The 23,352-nt window shown below is 45.6% G+C and overlaps 1 protein-coding gene across 11 annotated transcripts in view; it reads right to left on the bottom strand.

Moving 5' to 3' along the window:
- Nucleotides 1-2,820: 2,820 nt before the first annotated feature.
- LOC119969567 (tumor protein D54-like) overlaps nucleotides 2,821-23,352 on the bottom strand; it is a 101,508-nt gene continuing 80,976 nt past the window's right edge. For all 11 annotated transcript variants that reach the window (XM_038803341.1, XM_038803338.1, XM_038803339.1 and 8 more), the window contains one exon: nucleotides 2,821-3,786. In XM_038803341.1, the coding sequence (XP_038659269.1) occupies nucleotides 3,679-3,786 (108 nt within the window). In that variant the 3' untranslated portion in view covers nucleotides 2,821-3,678. The remainder of the gene's footprint in view (nucleotides 3,787-23,352) is intronic.

The raw sequence follows: 23,352 nt of genomic DNA, 5'->3' as shown, positions 1-23,352 counted from the left end.
ACTTCAGATTGCTGAATAGGATTAATATTTGCCTTAGTAAGTCACAGGTATTTTAACCTGTTTAAAGATACTCTGCGAACAGCCCTTTATAGAATCCCAGTATGAATTGTGAGGAACATCTTCAGAAAGGGTTCTTGGCCAAGGGAGGAGAAATAATTACTATTTCTGCTGCAAAGTCCAGAAAATCTTCAAGTACCATAACCACAGAATGAGTGAGGAGGAAGCTTCTCTTCCAAAAACCTGCTGAATCCATCCCGAGGGGCAAACACCAACTGGTCAACTGCAAAAGCCATCACAGCAGCTAATCGAACCTCAAGTGTCAACCTCTTCACTTCAGAAAGAAAGGAACTCAAGCAACATGTGTGCAATACCTCTCAGATGGATTTAAAATCTCAAGTGTCTTTATCTGTTTTTAAACTTATCTGTATTTGAGTTCATAACTTGTTCACTTGTACGCAAGTGCCTTACAGTAGTTATTTTTGTAGAAAACTAACCTTTTATCTACTTTATGACTAAAGCTTGTCTGCTGGATTATTTTTTAATTGAATCATTCATAAAATAAAAAGGCCAGGGCGGTACAGTGGATAGCACTGCTGCCTCACAGCGCCGAGGTCCCAGGTTCGATACCGGTTCTGGGACACTGTCTGTGTGGAGTGTGTGTGGAGTGTGTGTGGGTTGCCCCCCCCCCCCCCAACAACACAAAAATGTGCAGGGTAGATGGAATAGCCACGTTAAATTGCCCCTTAATTGGAAAAAAATAATCGTGTACTTTAAATTTATTTTTAAAAATGAATACAATAAAAAGGGCTACATAAAAACTCAAATTCTTAACTCGGGTGACTTTACGCAGTCATGATAATGACTTTCTAAAAGATATTATACCATTTACAATCAAAGAGCGAAAAGTTAATTGAGAATCCATATCAAGGGAAAAAAAACATCAGAATTAGAAATTGTTGGAATTTGAAACTGCTGGAATAAGCAATTGAGCAAATTGAAAGAGGCAAAAACATTTATTATAATTAGATTCCATAATAGGAGTTGATATAAAAGGATGGGTATCCTTCCATTGGCCAAGTGGGTTTTCACATCAATGCATTGAATACCTTGGAAATGTTCCTTTCTTTTGCGCAAACATACATTGTAACTGGAGAATGCCATCGGTGCTGCTGACTAGATTTACAAATTCCTCTGCACAACTAAACTTCATGTTTGAAACCATCTCAAAAATCTACAGGAAATGATTATGACGATGTGCATTACATTGTAGAAACCATCCTGTGGCATCACCATAAGAGCATTATCAAAATTTGTTATCGAACCACACAAGGCAATTAGGTTAAATGATCAAAAACTTGGTCAAAGGGGTAGATTAGAAGGAATGTCACAGGAAAGTTGAGGTACAGAGGTGGAAAGGTGCAGGAAGGCCAGTCAGAGCTTAGGGCCGAAGCAACAGAAGGCACAGCCATCAATGGTGATTCAAATCGGGGATGCTCAGAGCCAAAATTAGATGAACACACACCTTGGGAGGATTGTGGGGCTGGTGAAGATTAGAGACAGAGAGGTGTGTGACGACAGCAAGTGATTTCTTTACCAGGAGCAGAAAAAAAAACAATCAGTAGACAGTCACAGGCTCAGCCTGAAGTCTCTGTCACAGCAGTGGTGGGAAAGGTTAATTCAAAGTTAATTTAAATATTGTGAAAGAGCAAATCTGAGACAAAACTTACGTCTTACAGTGTAGCCCAGAGCTGAATAATCTTCTCGATGTCAAGCTAAGTCAAAGAATATGAAGCCAAGTTTGAGGCAAGACCTGGAGTTTTCCATCTATTTCACTGCTCACAGATCAAACACAAGCAATTTTACAGTTTATTCCAACTTGGCCCAGCACAGAAACGTGGTCTTGGTGTCCAGAGAATTCCAGGAATTTGAAGTCAAATTTGAGAGAAGATCCACGAACAGGCCTTTTCTAAATCTTTACCGATCTCACAGTCATGGTAGGGATTTGAACAAACGGGGGCCATTTAAATGAACAATTAATTTGACGTTTGGGAAAAAATGCACCCAGATAGATCAGGGAGTTTGAAACAAAAGGAGGAGATTTAGGGGGTGAAAGAGCAATGGAGGGCAGCAGATAGGAGCTCCCAAATGAGCTGACTGCTAGCAGCCATCTTGGACTAAGTTCATGTTGAGGGCAGGGGGAGGGGTTGAGAGAAAGTTATGCCCAGTGAGAAGATTTTTTGAGAATTATGCTTCCTTTATTTATTATTTTCTAAAATTGCAATGGTGCAGAACTTGAAAATTAACACCATTTTAACATTAAAAATATTAAGCTCACAGTTAAATAGTTTGTTATACCTTCTATTGCTTCTTTGTATTTTTGAGAATGAGAAAAGTGAAAGCAAAAAGCAAACACCAATTACATACTGGGTGCTTAATCATGCAGTTATACAGCACCAGTAAATTCTGCTGCTCTTTAATAGAGACCAGCCAGTTAAAATGTGTATTTGCACTGTCATTGTGTGCGTATATAGGCAGAATCATATGTTACAGAATGGAAACAGACCATTCAGCCCATCAAATCTGCACCAATGCTTACCTATCCCCGACATGATCCACTCACTTGATACTCAAAAAAAACATGGAATTGTCAGTATAGGCTTCCAGTTGTCAGTGAAATTTCTAAGATTTTAATATTTTGGAAGCATTGTCCATTCAGAAGATTAAATTCCAAAAGGGGGCAGTGGGGAGAGCAGGTGGAGAAGGAAAGGGATTTGGTTTAGTGGTCAGTCAGGGTGGGAAGTGGGGAAAAAACAACACTTATTCTTTTGGAATGCTTTAATAGCCAATGTTTAATTGTGAGCATTCTAGTGATAGAAAGGGAAATGTACAATTATATCCTGGCATACATGGAACAGAACAACCCCCACCTATTGTTTGAAAATAGAAACGGTCAGATAATTATCCATAATGCATCAAAACATTTCTAAACTAAAACCCACATTGTTTAATTCCAGTAAAACCCACCAAAATTTCACATTTATATTCCTCATAGCCCACTGGATATAAACCATAGCTTATAAATAGCTAGTATTTTGGCTTTATTTTTTAAAAAGAAAACTCAGCTTGCTTCAGTCACTAACAAATGTACTAACCATACATATTTAAAGCTGCTGGATGTGCAACAGAAGCAGAAGTAATCCCTGTCCAAATAAGCACTCTTGAAATGATGTATGTTGTGGCACATAATCATCCTATACAAGCTTAAATAGTACTGGAAATTCTATCCACTTATATCCCAGAGTTGGCCCATACATATAAAAGTGGCATTAAAAGCACAAAGTAAGGCTAGTATGATATGAATCAGAGTTAATAGTAGTGTACCAAGTACTTGCTACCCTGTTGAAACTGAGGTTTTAAGGTAGTCAATGCTAGGTTTTCAAACAGTGACAACAGCTTTATAAAGATAATTTGACGATCTCTCAAATTTGGTAGAATTCTGACGGTCAATATTTTTGTTACAAAATGGTTATCAGATTTCCAGATCAGCAGTAATGTACTTTGCACCAAATGGGCATCAAATAACCATATGTACATTAACGGGATGGTTGCAACAGCACTAAATTCAATTTGTGTAGATTTGGGATTCAGTGAGTCACGTATGAAGAGAACAGCTCTTGTTCAGAAAGGTGCATTGTCCTGTGGAAGCTTTTCCTCTGCACTTGGACTTGAAGCAGTAGGAGTATGATAGCCACCTTTGCTGTTATTTTCATTTCCGATAACCTTGGCCTGAAAAAAATAACAATATTAGAAAATATAGGTAATGCTATCATGCTGTCAGAACGTTGGCAATTTAAAAAATAAGCACCTTTAAAAAATGATGAACAAATTGCAGATTTTCATTTATGCAATGTCTCACGTGTTTCACAACCAATTATTCATTGGTATACAATACTGTAATGTGGGTGAACACCATAAGGACCCACAAACAAATTAAATGGAAGGCCATCTAATCTTCAACGGACAAATGGAACATTTGAAAAAGGAATCATTCTGAACATGCAGGTTAAATACATGCTGAATACCTACAAGCTCAGAATAAACAAATTTCATCAATCATTTAATGAACCTGAAGTAAAATAAAGATGTTGCTACAAATCCTACAAGGAGAGGCAAAGGGAAATGGTTCACTGGGATAAATACAATAAACTGGAGCAACACTTGAAAACGACGATCAGGAGAAATAATAAAAGTTCTCAGGACATTAAGAGATCAGAAAAGATGGTGTCCAACTATTTTCTCCAATTAGTCACATGGGAATTCATCAGCAACATGCCCTCTGCATCCAGAGATAAAAGCATCAACTTTCGTCTTAGCTGTACGAAAATTCTGAACAGCCTTAAAAGGTTCAAGACAAGTCGTCAAAAACAGACAATATTAATGCCGAAGTGATGAATGAGAGAGTTTAAAAAAGGCAGAGATTCTTGGGTAGCTACATCATTAGGCCGGAATTTCTGGATACTGCAGCAGCGTCAGAAAATTAATGGGCTAGCTAGCACCCATATTTGAAAAGTGGGCAGAATAGATTCAGGCCCCATCAATTCTCTGTAAAATAATGGAATTATCTGCACAAAAAAAACACTAAGAAGCAGCATGGGTTTAGAAAGGCAAGATACTGCCTGATGACCTCTTTGAAAACTCTGAATCATCAATATAAGTGGACTATAGAAAGCCTTATAATGCTGTTAATATAGAATTAAAGTTCCATACCAAGAGTTTCTAGTTAACAACATAGGCAATGTTCAGGTTAAGCAGTACTGGTTAAAAAAAAATAGATGGCAGGTCAAAACAAGGTAATTCAAAGGTAATATGTCAGGGCAATACTGACAGAGATATCTCTGGACTCAAGCGTTGGGACTGTTTGTCGTTTGCATAAAATATGATTTCAAAAATAGTGTAAATTGTCAAATTTCCCAATGTTCACAAACTATAAGAAGCAGCTGAGTCACAGGAGCCACCCAATTATTGCAAAATGAGTTGGATAAAATATGCAAGGTGAAACAACGAAATGTAATGCAAGTGTTACACAAAGAAAAAATGCATCCTCCATGAATGTTGTTGAAGTAGTCTTCTTTTTGCTCCAGCTTGGCTAAGGAACTTGAGTAAATGAGAGACTAAGCATGTTCGATGTTAAGGCAACAGCTAGAGCACAAAATACAAGTCACAGAAGTCTGATATGATCATGTGTAGGTGAGATCATACGACATAGGAACAGGAGTAGGCCGTTCGGCCCCTCGAGCCTGCACCGCAATTTAATATGATCATGGTTGATCTGACATTGCTCACATCCACTTTCCTGCCCTTTCCCTACAAGCCCGAGAGGTAGTGCAAATATCAAATGTCTTGAATGACATGAAAAAACTGGAGAAACTTGGGACGCGATTCTCCGCAAATGCGGAGAGTCGTAAAGGCTGCCGTGAAACTGGCCGTGTTTCACGGCAGCCTCTGCGTCCCCTCCCGGGACCAGATTCTCCCCCCCGGGCGGGGCTAGCAGCGCGGCCCCGTGAAGCACGGCATCGCGGGCTTAGCGACCGTCGCTAAGCCCGCGCGCCAAGCGTCACGGCGGCTGACGCGCACGATGACGTCATCACGCATATGCGTCAAACCCGAGCATGTGCGGGCCGTCATGCCCCTCAGCCGCCCCGCGGACTGATCCTGCAGGGCGGCGGAGGAACAAAGAGTGCGTGGGTATCGGACCCGCTGCCCGCGATCGGTGCCCACCGATCGCGGGCCCAAGCCACCCTTGGCACAGCCGTGGTGCTGCCGTGCCAATCGCAGCCATGGTTGTCCGGGACGGCACTTTGCGGCCGTTTTCACGAACAGTGAGAGCAGGTGTGTTTGCGTTCGTGAAAACGGCCGTAAAGGCCTGGGAACTCGGCCCATCGGCCAGGGGAGAATCGCTGTTCGCCGTAAAAAACGGCGAGCAGCGATTCGTGTCGTGGGGCGGCCGTGGTTGGAGGGGGGGGGGGGGGGAGAGAGAATAGCGGGAGGTCGGGAAAAATGTCGGGAAGGCCCTCCCGCTATTCTCCGACCCGTCGTGGGCAGCGGAGAATCGCGCCCATGGCGCTTGCAGCCTAGAAAGATGACTTTTGGGGGCAATTTTAGAGTGGTGTACTAGTTACAAGAAAATAAATGGTAAGGCTGGAATATTACTCAAAATTAAGATGCAAAGTATGTACAAAATAGGATACGATAATGCTGCTCAAGCTAGGAAAAGGAATTTAGGGCTAATAACAGGAATTTTTCTTCAACAGAAATGAGCAAGCAACAATGTATGCAAAAACCCTGAATTCATCAGAGACAAATTGAATGTTGAAATGAGTTTTTTTTTTTAAGGAATCATCACAGATGGATGAAGATGGACTGAATGACTTTCAATCTTGTGGAAAGATGAATGTTAGGACACGGGGAAAAAATGGCTTTCTCTTCAAGTAGCACCATGATATATTTAATCACCATCTGAAAAGCAGAGGCCATCTCCCATAATGCAGAGTCAGTCTATGTTACATGCAGAAGTCCTGGAGTGGGGCTTCAACACACAACTGAGTCAGGCAAAACACTACCAAATGCACCATGGTAACAATTAGTCTAAGCTAAGGTTTTAATATATTTAAGACCAGAAGATCAGGAATTAAACTGTAAATGCTACATTGCAAACTCCCTTAGAATGCTAGTCATTTTGTGATGTTACGGTGCGCAAGTTCAATTTTTAAAGCAATGTTTGCGAAGGACAATGCTGTGTAGAGAATTTTCAGTGTAGTGTTCCATCTTATTTTAGCTTCCCACCACCACCCCCAGCTGTCTACAATTTCAGGACCAGGAAACCAGTCTTATTTCTTTCAAAGGAGCACAAGGCTAGGGTTATACATTAGAGTCAGATGGGGGTGTCTAAGCAGATTGCTAGGGATGGTAAAAGGTGGCTTAATATTTTATTAAATGTTCACAACTATTACTGCAAGTTCTATTCAGTTTGACTCAACAGGGATTATTACCAAGCTAAACTGTTAGATTCTGCATTGATAGTCAGGCGAGGAAACGAGGAACTGCAGGAAACTAGGTTAAAGGCCAAAATGCAGTGTAATTATTCTGTTAAAATCAAAGAAGACAACCTATTAATGCAAAGATGCATGGTGTTCATATTGTATGCTTTTATACAAAGAAGTTATATTGATTGATACATGAATCTGTTCACAATTGTGGATCTTTAAGCTCAAGCTCTGTGAAATAAAGGAGCTTCATGATTCATATAAAACGTAATCATATCAATTGTTTGCTTGCTCCACTTTTGAAGAAATACATATGCACAAGTAGATAAGAACATCCAGTTCAGGTCACAAGGGGGTACTGCTGTACCATAATTTGACCTGGAGCTACAACATACAAATGCGATTGACTGACAACACTGCATCCAAGAAAACGGCAGTGGCAATTTAAAAACATTTACTTACTGGATGTGGGCATCGCTGGCGAGGCCAACATTCATTGCCCATCCCTAATTGCCCTTGGGAAGGTGGTGGTGAACTGCTTTCTTCAACCACATAAAAGTCCGTGTGGTGCAGATACACTGACTGTGCTACAGTAGTCCCCCTTTATAATGCGGGTGTTGGGGTCCAAGACAGCAACCGAGCCGCGGATATCCACGATGGGGGTTTTAAATTTATTTAAAAATCTATGCTAGCGCTTCCCATTGAGAGTCTACGGGGGGCGGGGGGAGAGGTCAGACCCCCGTAGACTCACAATGGGAAGCGCTAGCATAGATTTTTAAATAAATTTAAAACCCCCATCGTGGATCTAATTAAAACAGTGTCAATTTCAGCGGCCGGCTCACTTTGATCCGGAGAGGGAAGCTGCTCTCTCACTGAAACAATCAGCCGGCCGCTGAAATTGACACTGCCCGCTGCTCTCTCCCTCCAATCCAACTTTTAAGTTTTAATGTTTCTGATTGGAGGGAGAGAGCAGCCGGCAGTGTCAATTTCAGTGGCCGGCTGATTGTTTCAGTGAGAGAGCAGCTTCCCTCTCCGGATCAAAGTGAGCTGGCCGCTGAAATTGACACTGCCGGCTGATTGGAGGGAGAGAGCAGAGAACACAGGAGGAGGTCATACGGGCCTCTGCAAGACCAGCATTGTCTCACATCGCCCCTCCCCTCTGTACCTGGGGTACAGGCCGTGGCTGCTGCGCTTCAGGCTGTGGCTGCTGGGGTACTGTGGCTGCTGGGGTTCAGGCCGTGGCTGCTGGGGTACAGGCTGTGGCTGCTGGGGTACAAGCTGTGGCTGCTGGGGTACAGGCTGTGGCTGCTGGGGTACAGGCTGTGGCTGCTGGGGTACAGGCTGTGGCTGCTGGGGTACTGTGGCTGCTGGGGTACTGATTGGAGGGAGAGCGCAGTGGGTAGCGTCAATTTCAGCGGCCGGCTGATTGCTTCAGTGAGAGAGCAGCTTCCCTCTCCGGATCAAAGTGAGCCGGCCGCTGAAATTGACACTGCCGGCTGCTCTCTCCCTCCAATCAGAAACATTAAAACTTAAAAGTTGGATTGGAGGGAGAGAGCAGCGGGCAGTGTCAATTTCAGCGGCCGGCTCACTTTGATCCGGAGAGGGAAGCTGCTCTCTCACTGAAACAATCAGCCGGCCGCTGAAATTGACACAACTGACAGTTGGGGTCCATAAGCCCCCCCGCGGTATATCGCGAACCGCGGTATTTTGCGGAGCACGGTATAACGGGGGACTACTGTATTAGGGAAGGAGTCAGTGACAGGGATGCAACGGCGATAGGTTTCCAAGTTCGGATGGTGGGTGATCTGGAGGGGAACTTTCTGGTAGTGGTGTTCCCATTTGTCTGCTGCCCTTGTCCTTCTATATGGTAACGGTTATGGATTTAGTATGTGCTGTTGATGGAGCTATATGGGCGAGTCCCTGCAGCGTATCTTGTAGATGGTACACACTGCTGCCACTGTGCGTCAGTGAAGGGAGTGTATATTTATGGAAGGGCTCTTGATCAAGCAGGCTTTGTCCTGGATGTTGAACTTCTTGATTGTTGTTGGAGCTGCATTCATAAAGGCAAGTGAAGAATATTCCATCACCGTCCTGATTTGTGCCTTCTAGATTGTGAACACCCTATGTCCATAACCCCACCTAACCTACACATCCCTGTACACTAAGCTGCAATTTAGCATGGCCACCTAACTTGCACATCTTCAGACTGTGGGAAGAAACCGAAACACCTGGACGAAACCCACAGACACAGGGAGAAACTGACCTCCAAGGACCACCACCACCGTTGTAGCAGGTAGGACTTCAACCAGCGGAGCCCCCCCCCCCCCCCCCCCCCCCCCCCCTCCCCTCCCCTCCCCCCCCCCCATTGACTCCAGTTGTGCTAGTGCTTCTCAATGCCATAATGGGTCAAATGCTACCTTGTTGTCAAGGGCAGTTACTCTCACTTCACCTCTGCAATTAAGCTTTTCTGCCCATGTTTGAACCAAGGCTTTAATGAGATCAGGAGTTGAATCACTGTTCACTTGGGGGATCAAGGCCAATGATTTATAGCCTTCACAAACATGGGCACAATCACAAAATACATTCACAAGCAGTAACAAATATTCAGGAATCCCATTCATGAAACATGAATGACAATCATAATTTACTGATCCTGTAATTATAATTTTGAAAAAGTTTCACACGACCTATGGTTACAGTACTAGTATCAGACAGTCTTAAATTCTGACAACTTATAGAAATGTTTTTGCCTCATCACATTAGCTATTAATGACTAACAACCCCTCTCCTACATTACCAAGTCTTATACATTTTAAATCTCATTGTGTCATTAAGATCAGAATAGGACACCGTTGACAAAAAGTTCATGGCACATATAAAATCACTGAAAATCCAACAAAGTGGGGCGCTGTCTGTATAGGCCTTAGTCCTTCAACCAGACAATTATTTGAATTCCTCAATTCCACCCTTGCCCACAAAACAAAATAAAATTGGTTTATTTTTTCAAACAACAAAACTGGAAAATATAATTGGGCTTCCATGTCTACATACCATTGGTGATATAATTTGTGATTTTCACATGTATGTTGATGATATCATGTCAAACTCATCATTAACTCTGTTGACTCTGATTCGTTACTGATTATTGTTTATTGTTGGTGGGTGTAAATTTGGGAGAAAATGTGCAAAAGGAGGATAAAAATATTTTTTTAAAAGCTCTGTTGACTCTTCCACTGTCTCGGTGCAACCAGAATCGAACTCGAGTCCTCGGCGCCATGAGGCAGCAGTGCTAACAATTACGCCACCATGCCACCCTTATGACATAGTTTTCAACTGTAATTTGAATTTCAAACCTGGTGTCCTTCCGATCCCCTACAAGACAACCACCGATTACCTCATTTCGTAACATCAGTTTGACCTAGTCTTGCCACTGAAATCATTCAAGCCTTTTTCACTGCCAGATCAAATTTTACCAATGGTCTTCTGAACAGCCTTGTATCTCCATCAAGATCAGCTCAGCCAAAAATCCACTGCTCATCACAATCCTGCTTTTTCAACATCCAAGTCTTTGCTGACCTACAATCAGCTCCTAGTTCTCCAATTCATCAAATTTGAAATTTTCACCGTCACATTAACTGTACCTATGATGTTGGAATATTTTGTTTTACAATGCCCATCAGGGAACTCTCCACCCCTTTGACTCCAGCTCCTTGTGCATCATTCCCCACTGGCAGATGTGTCTTAAGATGTTTAGGCTCCATATTTTGAAATTCTCTTCCTAAATCCCAATGTCTCTACATTTTTGCTCTTCTCCTTTAAAATCCTCCTTATAAGCATTTTCTTTCACCAACTTTTAGTTACCCCCAATGTCTGCTTCTTTAGCTTGGTATCTCTTTGTCTCGATGAAATGTCACAGGCTTTTTTCTACAAAGGTGATATATAAACAACATATATAATTTTCGTAATAAAAAACCCAAACGGAAAAATCATGATAGTTCATAAGATATAGAAGCAGAATTAGGCCATTTGGCCCATCAAGTCTGCTCTGACATTCGATCATGGCTTATCTCATCCTGGTCTTAACTCCACCACCGACTTCCGGTTGTGGCTATGCGGAGCTAAGCCGCACTTTCGGCAGCTTCCGCTAGAAACGGACTTTGGGGCTCTTTTCAGGGCCCCCAGCGGTGCTTTATCGACGATTCCCGACGTGGGAAGGGGTCCGCAGTAGATCCCCAGGGTTCTATGGTCCGGACCAGGAGTGGGGCGAGCAGAAAAGCGGTGGCAGCGCCTCTGGAAAAGCGGGGGAAGGAAAACAAAATGGTGGCCGGCGGAGCCCTCGAGGAGTGGAGGCAGTGGGCGCAGGAGCAGCAGGAGACTCTTCGGCGCTGCTTTCAGGAGCTTAAGGTGGAGCTGCTGGAGTCGCTGAAGACTACCACCGGTAAGCTGCTGGAGACTCAGACAGCCCAGGGGGCCACAATTCGGGAGCTGCAGCAGCAGGCCTCCGAAAGGGAGGATGAGGCCGCGGCCCTCGCGGGGAAGGTGGAGATGCACGAGGCGCTCCATAAAAAGTGGCAGGAGCGGTTTCAGGAGATGGACAACCGGTCGAGGCGGAAAAATTTACGGATCCTGGGCCTCACGGTGGGGCTGGAGGGGTCGGACCTGGCGGCCTATGTGGTCGTTTTGTTGAACTCGCTGATGGGAGCTGGGTCCTTCCAGGGGCCCCTGGAGCTGGAGGGGGCCCACAGAATACTGGCCAGGAGGCCCAAGCCGAATAAGCCGCTGCGGGCGGTGCTGGTGAGGTTTCACCGGTTCGTTGACCGGGAGTGCGTGCTTCGGTGGGCCAAGGAGGAGCGGAGCGGTGCGGATCTGCCAGGACTGGAGTGCGGAGGTGGCTAAGCGGAGGGCCAGGTACAACCGGACGAAGGCGGTGCTCCACAGAGTGTGAAGTTTGGCATGTTGCAGCCGGCGCATCTGTGGGTCACCTACAAGGACCGTCACCATTATTTTGAGTTGCCTTTGTGTAGGCCGAGAATTTGGACTCAAACTGAGGGTCAGGGATGGGGGTTTTGTATGTAAATGTAACTGTGTCTATTTTTTTTGGAGGGGGGGTTCTCTGTTTCATGCAGGATGTGTATTGGCTTTAGGGTGGGTGGGGCGATGTCTTTTTGTATGGGTCTGGTGGACGGGTTCGGGCAGGGATGTAAACTGGGAGTGCGGGGAGCTGGTGGTGGGGACCGGCAATGGGAGTTGCCCTAGAGGAGGCGGGGTTGGGCAGGGCGAAAGCGCGGGCTTTCCTCTGGTTTCCCACGCTGCGCGGTGATGGGGGTGGGGTCGGGGCTGAGAAGCACGGGCCTTTGCTGGTTTTTATTTTCCCACGCAAGAGGGGGGGGGGCCTGCTGATGGGTACGGAGGAGGAGGAGTAGCCCCACGTGGGGAGGGGTTGGAGGTGTGGCGGGAGTCGCAGGGGTCAGCAGAAATTAGCTGGCTCACGGGAGTGCTATGGAGGGGGGGTGCGGCTAGGAGGGGTCCTAGCCTTGGTGGTAGGGGGGGTGGGGGGGGGGTCTACTGACCCAGGTTCGACTGAGGAAGGGATGGGTGGGCCAAGTATTTCATTCAGGACTGGATGAGAAGAATCGTGGAGTCGCGATCCTGGTGAGAAAGAGGGTGTCGTTTGAGGCGTCAAATGTGGTGGCTGATAGTGGCGGGAGGTATGTGATGGTTATTAACCTGGGTGGCAACTTTCAGGGATTTATGTACCTGGATGCCGAGATCTCTCTGTTCATCTACACTACCAAGAATCTTGCCATTAGCCCAGTACTCTGCATTCCTGTTACTCCTTCCAAAGTGAACCACCTCACACTTTTCCGCATTAAACTCCATCTGCCACCTCTCAGCCCAGCTCTGCAGCTTATCTATGTACCTCTGTATCCTATAACATCCTTCAGCACTATCCACAACTCCACCGACCTTCGTGTCATCTGCAAATTTACTAACCCATCCTTCTACACCCTCTTCCAGGTCATTTATAAAAATGACAAACAGCAGTGGCCCCAAAACAGATCCTTGCGGTACACCACTAGTAACTGAACTCCAGGATGAACATTTGCCATCAACCACCGCCCTCTGTCTTCTTTCAGCTAGCCAATTACTGATCCAAACCCGCTAAATCACCTTCAATCCCATACTTCCGTATTTTCTGCAATAGCCTACCGTGGGGAACCTTATCAAACGCTTTACTGAAATCCATGTACACCACATCAACCGCTTTACCCTCATCCACCTGTTTGGTCACCTTCTCAAAAATCTCAATAATGTTTGTGAGGCATGACCTACCCTTCACAAAACCGTGTTGAGTATCACTAATCAACTTGTTCTTTTCAAGATGATTATAAACCCTATCTCTTATAACCTTTTCCAACATTTTACCCACAACCGAAGTAAGGCTCACAGGTCTATAATTACCAGGGTTGTCTCTACTCCCCTTCTTGAACAAGGGGACAACATTTGCTATCCTCCAGTCTTCCGGCACTATTCCTGTCGACAAAGACGACATAAAGATTAAGGACAAAGGCTCTGCAATCTCCTCCCTGGCTTCCCAGAGAATCCTAGGATAAATCCCATCTGGCACAGGGGACTTATCTATTTTTACACTTTCCAAAATTGCTAACACCTCCTCCTTGTGAACCTCGATCCCATCTAGCCTGGTCGACTGTACCCGAGTATTCTCCTTGACAACATTGTCTTTCTCCAGTGTAAACACTGACGAAAAATATCCATTTAACACTTCCCCTATCTCCTCTGATTCCACACACAACTTTTCACTACTATCCTTGATTGGCCCTAATCTTACTCTAGTCATTCTTTTGTTCCTGATATACCTATAGAAAGCCTTAGGGTTTTCCTTGATCCTATCCACCAACGACTTTTCGTGTCCTCTCCTCGCTCTTCTTAACTCTCCCTTTAGGTCCTTCCTGGCTAACTTGTAACTCTCAAGTGCCCTAACTGAGCCTTCATGTCTCATCCTAACATAAGCCTTCTTATAGGGAACATGCAGTCGGGGAAGGCGCCGGGACCGGATGGGTTTCCGGCCCAATTTTATAAAATGTATGCGGACCTGTTGGTTCCCCTGTTGGTTCGGACCTTTAACGAGGCAAGGGAGGGGGGTGCTTTGCCTCCAACTATGTCACGGGCGCTGATTTCCTTGATCCTTAAGCGGAACAAGGACCCCCTGCAGTGCGGGTCATATAGGCCGATTTCGCTGCTACATCTAGACGCCAAGCTGTTGGCAAAGATCTTAGCTATAAGGATAGAGGATTGTGTGCCGGGGGTCATTCACGAGGACCAGACGGGGTTTGTAAAGGGAAGGCAGTTGAATACCAACAAACGAAGGCTTCTGAATGTCATTATGATGCCGGCAGGGCAGCACGGTGGCACAGTGGTTAGCATTGCTGCCTACGGCGCTGAGGACCCGGGTTCGAATCCCGGCCCTGGGTCACTGTCTGTGTGGAGTTTGCACATTCTCCCCGTGTCTGCGTGGGTTTCACCCCCACAACCCAAAGATGTACAGGATAGGTAGATTGAACACTCTAAATTGCCCCTTAATTGGAAAAAATAATTGGGTACTCTAAATTTATAATTAAAAAAAAAAATAAAAAAAATTATGATGCCGGCTGTGGAAGCGGAGGCGGCGATAGTGGTGGCATTAGACGCGGAGAAGGCCTTTGATAGGGTTGAGTGGGGGTATCTGTGGGAGGTGTTGGAAAGGTTGGGGCTTGGGCAGGGGTTTGTCCGTTGGGTGAGGCTGCTTTATGAGGCCCCGATAGCGAGTGTAGCCCCGAATAGGAAGAGGTCGGAGTAATTTCGGCTGCACCGGGGGACGAGACAGGGGTGTCCCCTGTCCCCCTTGCACTTTGCGTTGGCAATTGAGCCCCTGGCCATGGCGTTGAGGGAGTCGGGGAACTGGAGGGGCCTGGTGCGGGGTGGGGAGGAGCATCGAGTGTCGCTTTACGCGGACGACCTGTTGCTGTATGTGGCGGACCCGGTGGGAGGAATGCCGGAGGTGATGAGGATTCTCAGCGAATTTGGGGACTTTTCTGGGTATAAACTCAACCTGGGTAAGAGCGAGCTGTTCGTTGTGCACCCAGGGGATCAGGAGGAGGGGATTGGTAGGCTCCCACTGAAGCAGGCAGGGAGGAGCTTTAGGTACCTGGGAGTCCAGGTGGCTAGGAGGCCCTGCACAAACTTAACCTCACAAGGTTGGTGGAGCAAATAGAGGAGGAGTTTAAAAGGTGGGATATGTTACCGCTGTCGCTGGCGGGTAGGGTGCAGTCCGTCAAGATGACGGTGCTCCCGAGGTTTCTGTTCCTGTTCCAGTGCCTTCCCATCCTTATCCCGAAGGCCTTTTTTAGGAGAGTTAACAGGAGTATTACGGGATTTGTATGGGCGCATGGGACTCCAAGGGTGAGAAGGGTGTTTTTGGAGCGGGCAGGGATTGGGGGGGGGGGGGGGGGGCTGGCGCTGCCCAACCTCTGTGGGTACTACTGGGCTGCCAACGCAGCGATGGTGCTTAAGTGGGTAATGGACGGGGAAGGGCAGCATGGAAGGGGATGGAGATGGCGTCCTGTGTGGACACGTGCCTGGAGGCGCTGGTAACGGCGCCGTTGCCGCATCCTCCAACGAGGTTTACCACGAGTCCGGTGGTGGCGGCTACCCTCAAAATTTGGGGGCAATGGAGACGGCATAGGGGGGAGTTCGATGGAGTCCCCGATACGGGGAACCACCGGTTGGTTCCAGGGAGCATCGATGTTGGGTTTCTGGGCTGGCACAAGGTAGGGATTAGGAGGTTGAGGGACCTGTTTGTGGATGGGAGGTTCGCGAGCCTGGGTGAGTTAGAGGGGAAGTTTGGGCTCCCCCCGGGGAACATGTTTAGGTACATGCAGGTTAGGGCGTTTGCCAGGCGGCAGGTGGAGGGGTTTCCTCTGTTGCCCCCATGTGGGGTACGGGACAGGGTGCTCTCGGGGGTGTGGGTTGGAGGAGGGATGATTTCGGACGTATACCACGTAATGCAGGAGGTAGACGAGGTCTCGGTGGAGGAGCTGAAGGGTAAATGGGAAGAGAAGCTGGGTGAGGAGATTGAGGAGGGGACGTGGGCAGATGCCCTGGAAAGGGTGAATTTCTCCTCTTCTTGTGCGAGGCTTAGCCTCATACAGTTCAAGGTGCTACATAGGGCTCATATGACCGGGACGAGGATGAGCAGGTTCCTCGGGGGCGAAGACAGGTGTGCTAGGTGCTCGGGGAGCCCAGCGAACCATGCCCATATGTTCTGGGCATGCCCAGCGTTGGGGGACTTTTGGAAGGGGGTAGCAAGCACGGTGTCGAGGGTGGTAGGATCCAGGGTTGAGCCAGGCTGGGGACTCGCGATATTTGGGGTAGCAGCGGAGCCGGGAGTGCGGGAGGCGAAAGAGGCCAGTGTTCTGGCCTTTGCGTCCGTGGTAGGATTTTGCTTCAGTGGAAGGGTGCAAGGCCCCCAAGCGTGGAGGCCTGGATCAATGACATGGCGGGGTTCATCAAGTTGGAGAGGGTGAAATTCGCCCTGAGAGGGTCGGTGCAAGGGTTCCTTAGGCGGTGGCAGCCTTTCCTGGACTTCCTAGCAGAACGGTAGGGGAATAGGCCGGCAGCATCAGCAACCAGGGTTGCTGCTGGTTTGGTGGGAGGGAGAATTGTGTACATGGGTTTGGTGGGTGTGGCAGGTGTTATCTCTTTCCTTTTTGTTGTTTGCTTTTTTTTGCTTTTGTAGTTGCTTGGGGGGGGGGTTGGTTGTTGTTCTTTGGTTTTTACTATGGTTGTTTTGTTGTTTGTATTTTGTGAAAACCTTAATAAAAAAAATTTATTTTTTTTAAAAAATTATTTAAACTCCACCATCCTGCCTGTTCTCCATAACCCTTCGACCCATTGCCAATTAAAAATCTATCTAATTCCTTAAATTTACTCAATGTCCCAGCATCCACCGAACTCTGGGGCAGTGAATTCCACAGATTCGCAACCCTTTGGGAGAAGTAGTTTCTGAGCTGTTTTAATTTTGCTACCTCTTCTCCTAAGACTATGATCTCTCGTTCTAGAACTCCCGACAAGAGGAAGTCATCCACACCATATCTACTTTATCTGTACCATTCATCATCTTGTATATGATAAAGTGTTATGTAGAAAAGTTGGACCACAAAAATTGTCTGTGCAACGAGAAATATACAAACTTCAGCAACATAGGGGCCTTTCATTTTGGACTCACGGTAGCATGGTGGTTAGCATCAATGCTTCACAGCTCCAGGGTCCCAGGTTCGATTCCCGGCTGGGTCACTGTCTGTGTGGAGTCTGCACGTCCTCCCCGTGTGTGCGTGGGTTTCCTCCGGGTGCTCCGGTTTCCTCCCACAGTCCAAAGATGTGCGGGTTAGGTGGATTGGCCATGATAAATTGCCCATAGTGTAAGGTTAATGGGGGGATTGTTGGGTTACGGGTATGTGGGTTTAAGTAGGGTGATCATTGCTCGGCACAACATCGCGGGCCGAAGGGCCTGTTCTGTGCTGTACTGTTCTATGTCTATGTCTATGACTTTTAAGCTAGATTCCAGGAATCAAACCTTCACAGTTAAATCCAAGGGGCAGCTGACTATTAACTGGTTGTATATTTAATCAAACGTTAAAAACTCAGATTGTAAAGAACCATCAGGTTCTCCAACAACAACAATAATAATAATCGCTTATTGTCACAAGTTACTGTGAAAAGCCCCTAGTGGCCATACTCCGGCACCTGTTCGGGGACCCTGGTAGGGGAACCTGTCTTTGTATACAAATTCCAAGAACAATTTGCTTCTTCACCCATTACACTCCTTCTGGTCTCAGTGAGCCACCCACAATGAGCCCCTTCCCCATCTTATGTTCGGTCTTCGAACTACTGATTGTATATAAAAAAGAGTAGATGATCTCAACTTCATCAGATACTGCACCTGTAAACAATGCTGCAAACTTTAACATTACATGATCGGAAAACAATGGGGCACCACTTCATCTTTCATAACAGTCCTAATAATATATTTCTGATCAACGAAGGTTGACATAAAATTCATGATTGCAACTACATGCTTTTACCAGCTAGGGTCACTGTGGACTAGCTTAATATTTGAAACTGCGTCTATGTTGTTGCAGATAAAAAAGGCAAACATTATTTTTACATAAATGTTACTTTTAAGGTGAATAATTAACTCCAACTCTTACAAAGCACCTGGCTAAAATTTTTCAAATTGATGCTCTCAAACAATATCTCACTAGCTGCAACATTTCAAAAACAAAGTGTCAGCACAGCATAAAAGCCAACATAAAAGCACAAAACACACCATGCCAAAACCATCAATGAAGCTTTGTTCTCTAGTCTAAATTCACTGATAACAGGCAGGACAAAAAAAAAGCTAAACAGAGCTCAAGCTCTGCTAATGCAAACACACCAATCTTTCTGCTGTCCCACGAGGCAGAAAACCAAAAGAGCTCACAATTTTCCCCATACAGGCAGGAAATACTCAGCACCAATTACACCACCACCAACTTTCTAAAGCAAAACTTGTACTCTCTATTGACCACCAGTGGCAAAGGTTATTGGGTAGCAACTCCTCTGTGTCAATGCAAAAATTCAACTCCACGGCAAAGTTCTTTCCCTTTGCTTCTCTCCCCCCCCGCCGCCATTGAATCAGCTATTCCTCTTTTCCTACTGTCTTGGTGCAATTTAATTGCCCTGCCCTTGCACACTGTTTGATCTGAAAAGTGCCATTGGTCTCTACTATTCATGTGATCATAGGAGATAAACTAGTTCAATTTACTTTCCTACTTTTCATTTCTTACCTAATCTTATTAAGCATTTGTCCCCATCATACCTACCACAAGCGAAGATGGTTGTGGCTGTTGGAGGTCAAACATACCAGTCCCAGGACATCATTGCAGGAGTTCCTCAGAGTAGTGTCGAAGGCTCAAACAGCTTCAGCTGCTTAATCAATGACCTTTCTTGCATTATAAGGTCAGAAATTAGGATGTTCGCTGATGATTGCACAATGTTCAGCACCATTCACAGCTCCTCAGATATTGCAGCAGTGTGTCCATTTGTAACAAGTCCTGGTCTTCATTCAAGTTGGGCAGAAAAGTGGCAAGTAATATTCATACCACACAAATACCAGGTAACGACTATCTCTAAATGATCACCCCTGCACATTCAATGGAATTTCCATCGCTAAATCCCCCACTAACTGGGAGTTACCATTGGCGAGAAACTGAACTGGAGTAGCCACATAAACACTGGTTACAAGAGTAGGTCAAAAGCTGGGAATTCTGTGGCGAGTAACAGCATGATAGCACAGTGGTTAGCACTGTTGCTTCACAGCACCAGGGACCCCGATTCGATTGCCGATTTGGGTCACTGTCTGTGTGGAGTCTGCACGTTCTCTCCGTGTCTGCGTGGGTTTCCTTCGGGTGCTCCGGTTTCCTCCCACAAGTCCCGAAAGACGTGCTGACGTGCTTGTTAGGTGAATTGGACATTTTGAATTCTCCCTCAGTGTACTGTAGCCACCTGGTGTGGCCACGTCCCAATTACAAAATGGACACTTGCAGAGAATGAAGGGAAAAATGGACAATGCTGAAAAAGCAAGCAGGTGCAAGGTTTGTCTGTTGATTGGAGTTTGCAGCTCCCAGACAAGGCCGATACTGCAAAACCATTAGCATACTAATGAGCCATCTCCCGGGACAAAAGAGAAACATTTAGGTAAACGGTATCAAAGCAGACACCCCGGCGCCTGAGGAGACTAGAACAAAGCAGGCCAACGGTCACCTAGGCCCCGCAATCAGGGCAGCCACCCCTTTATTGGAGGATATCGATACCAATGATCAGGATATGGTCCAATTAATTGGGACCAAGTTCAAGGACCGCCCAAAAGCACGCGAAGTCCCCTTTGGGTATAAGAAGCCCCCAAGAGAGAATCGCTCTTCTTGACCTTGGCTCTCAGCGACGAGAGGTCTGCCTAGCAGCTGCACCAGAAAATTTAAGTCCAAAGTCAACGCACACTACGAGATAGACGCTCCTAGCTACTATTCCGTACCAGCTCGACCCCAGCAGCCGCAGAACCGGAAAACGGCCATTGTTCCTCTGACTGAGTGGGCACCCAAAGCTAAGAATAGGCTTTAGTAGTAGTGATAGTTTAGTTGGTAGAGTTTGTGCATGAGTATAATTGACTGTGTGTGTAAATAAATGAGCATTGATTTCAAAATTACTAACTGGTGTATCGAGTCTTTGATCAGATTTCGGTTTTGAACCTTGTGGCGGTATCAAAAAGATACCTGGAGACTCTTGAGCAAACGTGATTAGAATTAAGGAAGGCGACCATATTAACCGCCATAGACAGAGCCAATTAAAGAGAGAACTCAATGAGCAACATTACCGAAACAGGTGCCAGAGTGTGGCAATTAGGGGCTTTACACAGTAACTTCAGTGCAGTGGTAATGTGAACCTACTTGTGACACTAATAAAGGTTGTTATTAGATTATTCCCTCCTGTTTCTGCAAAACCTGTCCAGCATCTACAAAGCACAAGTGAGGAGTGCGATGGAATACTCTCCACTTGAATCCAAGAACATCACCATCCAGGACAAAGTAGTGTGTACCATATAGAAGATGCACTACAGCAACTCACCAAGACTCCTTCGACAGCAGTTTCCAAATCAATGACCTCTACCATATTGAAGGGCAAGGGCAGCAGATTCATGGGAACACCAACTGCAAGCTCCTCTCCAAGCGAACACCAGCATGAGTTGGAACTATACTGTCGTTCCATCACTGTTGCTAGGTCAAAATCCTGGAACTTTTTTCCACAGCAGTGTGTGTGGGCCTACACCACATGGCTTCCAGCAGTTCCATGCTCACCGCCACCTTCTCAAGGAAAATCAAGGATGGGTGATAACAGTGACATCCAGAACCCACAAATGAATTTAAAATGATGCCTTTGTCAGATTCACTACCTTCCCAATTTATTCACACCCCTTCATTTTGCTTGCATTTTCCCATTATTTGAATACTCTCCTCTGTGCAATTTAGTGTAATCTCCAAGTATATTTAACGAAAGTTTGATATTTAATATGCCCGTAACTTTTCTCAAATTTTCAATTTTAGATCTTCACCATTTTCTAATCACTTTCACCTCATTTACATGCATCTTGGTCCATCATGCTGTCCACTATTTTATACTTTAGGAACAATCTCTTTCTCCTACCCTTGTATTCCACAATAGGATCAGCTTCAGACAGGATCCATTGAGCACCCTTATCTTCCACATCATTCTTTTCTCTTGCTGCATATCCAATAATTCCAAACCCCACTGCTGTTCATATCTACCTTTATTTTTACTGTTACCTGCCTTCCTAGCAACACACAGTAGTTTTATACTATGTCCAATAGAATTTTTCTTCCTTGGTTTCATTCTCTTATAAATGCTGTGCAATTACTTAGACGACTCCCACAAACAACGCCTAAAATTAAAATCTTAAAGAACAAAGATTCAAAACGTGTGTCCAATCTAAAGTCCCACTTCTTCAACGCATATCACACTTGCACGGGATGGTCAAGGTGAGGAAATTAAGAGTTTGTAGCGAGATAGTAAGCCAGAAGTATATGTAACACAGACAATTATTAAAGACTAGCTCTTTTAATTGGATTTCCATGGTCGATCTAACTTCATTTTCATTTAAGACCAGTTCTAATCTAATATTGATCAAACGAGAATGTGTTTTTTTTTTAAACAATGTTTTACCTCACATCGCCTGACACAGTTTCACTTCCTACTCGAGCTAAGTTTGATCATTCTCAGCCACAAATTTGCTTCCTTCTTTGGTTGTGTTTTTTAACTAGGTCACAGAGGTTACACTATTCAAAATCAACAACAACTTGGTGCTTACAGAGGGAAAATCCTGTCAAAGACACTTTATATGTGCAACCATCATAAAAGTATTTACAGTTCAACACATGCCATGCTGATCTGATCCATGCCAGTGCCTATGCTACACACGGGTCTCCTCCCAACCTACTGAAAAAGAGATGTTCAATCCAGCTTTTAAAAGTGCTGTTGCAGTACAGGTCAGGACTGCCTTGTGGCAAGGGAGAAATGCATGGAGACGACAGGCTTACAGACTACCACAAAGCTCAGTGCTAACTCCAATCTTGTTCAACATATATACAAATGACTTGTCAGCAACCATGACCTGCAGAATCATCCATGCTGATGACCTTATACCACCGAGGCTCTGTCCTTATGTACTCTAGACCAGATTCAGAATGAAAATGTTAGAAGGGTGATGGACTACGAAAGGACATGGCATCTCATGTGACATCCCACTAAAGCTAAATTGAGTATATTCCGCCTCCACAGTGTTAATGTTAAAGAACTGTATATCATAGAATTTACAGTGCAGAAGGAGGCCATTCAGCCCATCGAATCTGCACCGGCCCTTGGAAAGAGCACCCAACTTAAACCCACACTTCCAACCTATCCCAGTAACTCCACCCAACCTTTTTGGACACTGATGGCAATTTAGCATGGCCAATCCACCTAACTTGCACATCTTTGGACTGTGGGAGGAAACCGGAGCACCCGGACGAAACCCATGCAGACAAGGGGAGAACGTGCAGACTCCACACAGACAGTGACCCAAGCCAGGAATCGAACCTGGGATCCTGGAGCTGTGAAGCAACTATGCTAACCACTGTGCTGCCCATGGCTAGCCAAGGACAAAGCAAAATCCCAACCCAACAAATTTAGAAATGATTCTAGATAGGATCCTGTCCTTCAGGGAACATTTGAAGAAAACAGCAAACGTGAAAATCAGAAACAACCTACTAACCAAACTTGCTGGATCGACATGGGTACTGCTCCCACATCACTCCGGACCTCAGCACTTGCCCTATCATGGCAGTACTCGGCACCTGTCTGGCAAAGGTCATCACAAACACATCTTGCTGACACTCGTAAATGCAACAATATGCATCATAACTGGAACTCTCCACTCAACACCCCTCCCCTAGCTTCCTATCACTCCCCAACACATCTGCTGACTGCTGAAAATCCACAAGCTGGGTTGAAATGATCCCTGATGCACCTCATTCACCACTTCATGACGACTAACTGAACTCACCTAATCCCACCTATCATCTTGGCGTCCACATGGAGCACCCTTTCTGTGCAAGATCTACCAGCAGACATGTTCTGGATTAATGAATAGGAAACACGGGAA

This window comes from Scyliorhinus canicula, chromosome 7 (assembly GCF_902713615.1).
Source record: "Scyliorhinus canicula chromosome 7, sScyCan1.1, whole genome shotgun sequence".
Classification (NCBI taxonomy): domain Eukaryota; kingdom Metazoa; phylum Chordata; class Chondrichthyes; order Carcharhiniformes; family Scyliorhinidae; genus Scyliorhinus; species Scyliorhinus canicula.
The sequence above is the reverse complement of the archived record's forward strand: the minus strand, read 5'-3'. Positions and strand labels throughout refer to the sequence as shown.